Raw genomic sequence first — 3,070 nt, 5'->3', positions numbered from 1 at the left:
GCTGCCGGAGCTGCCAGAGCTTGCTGAGGAGTAGGACATTCTGCTGCTGTTGCTGCTGCTGTTTGCGTTGCCAAACAACAAACCAAAAATGGAACAAAGACAAGCTAAACAGGGAGATAGTATCAAAGAAAAAAGGAAATTAGAACTCGGGAAAATAGAACCTCAACAAGAGAAATAGAACTTACCTGCTGCTTTGACCGATCTGCTCGGCGGCCGAGCGCAAAATGGAGGGAACCAGATTACGAGAATCCACAAAAAAAGTTTTCCCGGAATGTTTCCCGGCTCACTTTTCGGAAAGACTGCCCAATCTTCGTTTCTTCAGTTTTCAAAATCTTCAGGAAGCTGATTGAGGCAATTATCATCAACTGTGGTGGTCAGCACAAACAACTGATGAGCAGACACTGAACGAGGTCACCACCACCACCACCACCACCGCCACTTTCACTACTTCTACTTCTACTTTTTCTCCCTTTTGTTATCTTCAGACCTTTCTCCTATCTTCAGCTCAAGCACCTTCCTCATTCCAAGAAAAGGAGAGAGTAAGGACAACAGAAAAGTCCTTCGAAGAAGAAGAAGAAGAAGAAGAAGAAGACAGCCGCATCGAAGTGATCACACACGTTTATCTCCTTTCCTTCACGTCTTATCACCATAAACTGCTCATCAGCTCTATTCACTTGACATTAACCTCATTACGCCAATTAGCCACTTGCAACGCCAACAACTCTCAAGTGGGCTCTTTCACTTTCTCTCTTTCAGTTTCTTTCAAATTGCCGCTCAATTAGCCTTCGATGTGAGCTTCGGAAAGCTCCTTCTTCATCTCTATCTCTATCTCTCTTTTGTCTATTCGACTTGCATTCTAATGAAGCGGACTTCATTGCACTGTCAGACTTTTTCTTGTTGCGTCGTTGTGCACATCTGCCTTTTCGTTCACCCTCAGAAAACATGGCTTCAGGAACACTTCTTTGGCCCTCAGCAGGCGTCCTTCTTCTCTTCACCATCAGCGTGATCTTTGCCGAAGACCAACAACAACCGCTGACCACCAACAACAACAGTAACCAGGTGAGCTCAGACTATTCATAAACTCCNCTTTTAAATTGCCGCTCAATTAGCCTTCGATGTGAGCTTCGGGAAGCTCCTTCTTCATCTCTATCTCTATCTCTCTCTCGTCTATTCGACTTGCATTCTAATGAAGCGGACTTCATTGCACTGTCAGACTTTTTCTTGTTGCGTCGTTGTGCACTTTTCTTTCCTTTTCGTTCACCCTCAGAAAACATGGCTTCAGGAACACTTTTTTGGTCCTCAGCAGGCGTCCTTCTTTTTGCCTTCAGCGTGATCATCACCGCCGAGGACCAAAAACCGCTGACCAACAACAACAGTAACCAGGTGAGCTCAGACTATTCATAAACTCCATTACTTACCTTTTTTCCTTCACCTTCAGCACATCATCACCTACCTGACTCGGGGCGCCACCGCCCCCGGCAGCAGTTCCTCCTCCTCCTCCTCTTCGAACCCCTCCTCCCACTGCCCAAAGTGGCTCAACTGCACCGCCGGCTTCTTCGACGAGGGCAAGGACTGCAAGGACGAGTCATCATCGGCGAGTGGAGGCCACAGAACCAACCGCGTCTGCACCTGCATCGCCCACTGCTGCCACGCCTTTGACTGCCGCCACTGGGGCCGCCTGGTCCANCACCGCCGGCTTCTTCGACGAGGGCAAGGACTGCAAGGACGAGTCATCATCGGCGAGTGGAGGCCACAGAACCAACCGCGTCTGCACCTGCATCGCCCACTGCTGCCACGCCTTTGACTGCCGCCACTGGGGCCGCCTGGTCCAGTGTAGGCGCAAGTGCGGCGCCGCACGGCCCACCCGATTCGGCCGCAGCTCCAGCGGCAGCAGTCTGACCAGCAGCTTCGAACAGAAAAGCCCTCAGCCACCGAAATGCGAGAGCAAGTGGAGCGCCTGCGAGCGGGCGTCCAGGCTGGACGTGGGCTGGGACGCCCGCGGCGCCACCGACGCCCAGCGCAACTGCATCGCCCACTGCTGCTACGCCTTTGACTGCCGCCGGGCGCTGGGCTACTGTCGCCATGCCTGCGGCGTGGAGACCTGGGTCACGCCCAGGCCGCTCGGATAAGATCACCTTCAAAACATCTTCATCATCATCACCTTCAAGTCTTTATCATCATCATCATCATCGTGTTAGAGTGGTGTGCTAGCTCTCTTTTGTGTGCGCAGTGTAGTTTGGTTGGTATGTACATTTCAGGTTCAGTCCAGTTCAGTTCAGTTCAGTCCACCACCATCAAATTCATCTTTTGTTGATCATCTCATCCTTCTCATTCCCATCACCCTCCTCATCAATAAATAGTAGTAGAAGTACCTGGTGTGTCGAATCCTAGTGCAGCAGCAGCAGCAACGGCGGCGGTGTATTCCCAATCCTCCTCCTCCAGTCAGATATCAGCATTGCCCTGAAGAACCCCCTGAATCCACGGCACGTAGTTAGCGACCTTGGTGTAGATGCCCGGGTAGCCCTTTCGCGCACAGCCATAGCCGAAGCTGGTAATGCCGAACTGCACCACCCGATCAATGGCCGGATCGCGCATGAAAGCCGGCCCACCCGAGTCACCCTGACAGCTGTCCCGGCCCTCGTCCCCGGCGCAGAGCATCAGCTTCGGGTTGTAGCTTTTCGCTCCGTAGGCGTCCAGGCATTGGCTAAGAAAGGGAAAGAGTTTTAGTCAGAAAATAGGAAATTTAATTACAGTCTCACCTGTCGGAGACGACGGACACGTTGACCGCCTTCAGGTAGAAGGACTGCTTGCCCTTCTCCACCGTCTGGCCCCAGCCCGAGGTGGTGGCCACCGGAAGGGGGACCGGCTCATCCGGCGCCGGTATGCAGATGGTGTTGATCTTCGCGTAGGGAAACAGCGGCAGCGGCCGGTCCTAAAGCGACAAAACAGAAGGTCACTTCCTAACTCCTAAAACTCCCCCCAAAAGAACTTACCAGTCTGAGCAGTGCAATGTCATTATTGGACTTGCTCTTGATGTACCCCGGAAAGACGAAGGCCTGCGCCACCAGCC

General features: G+C 52.4%; 1 protein-coding gene across 1 annotated transcript; it reads right to left on the bottom strand.

Moving 5' to 3' along the window:
- Positions 1-2,442: 2,442 nt before the first annotated feature.
- LOC108353903 (trypsin-1-like) lies at positions 2,443-2,932 on the bottom strand (the record flags this gene model as incomplete). Its single annotated transcript, XM_017605092.1, has 2 exons — positions 2,443-2,704; positions 2,760-2,932. Coding segments are annotated over 2 exons (435 nt in total), but the record flags the coding sequence as incomplete, so codon positions are not given.
- Positions 2,933-3,070: the final 138 nt, after the last annotated feature.

Source organism: Rhagoletis zephyria, unplaced genomic scaffold (assembly GCF_001687245.7).
Source record: "Rhagoletis zephyria isolate East Lansing unplaced genomic scaffold, Rhagoletis_zephyria_1.1 Rzeph_scaffold_32087, whole genome shotgun sequence".
Classification (NCBI taxonomy): Eukaryota; Metazoa; Arthropoda; class Insecta; order Diptera; family Tephritidae; genus Rhagoletis; species Rhagoletis zephyria.
Note: the sequence above shows the minus strand (reverse complement) of the source record. Positions and strands in the feature narration are given on the sequence as shown.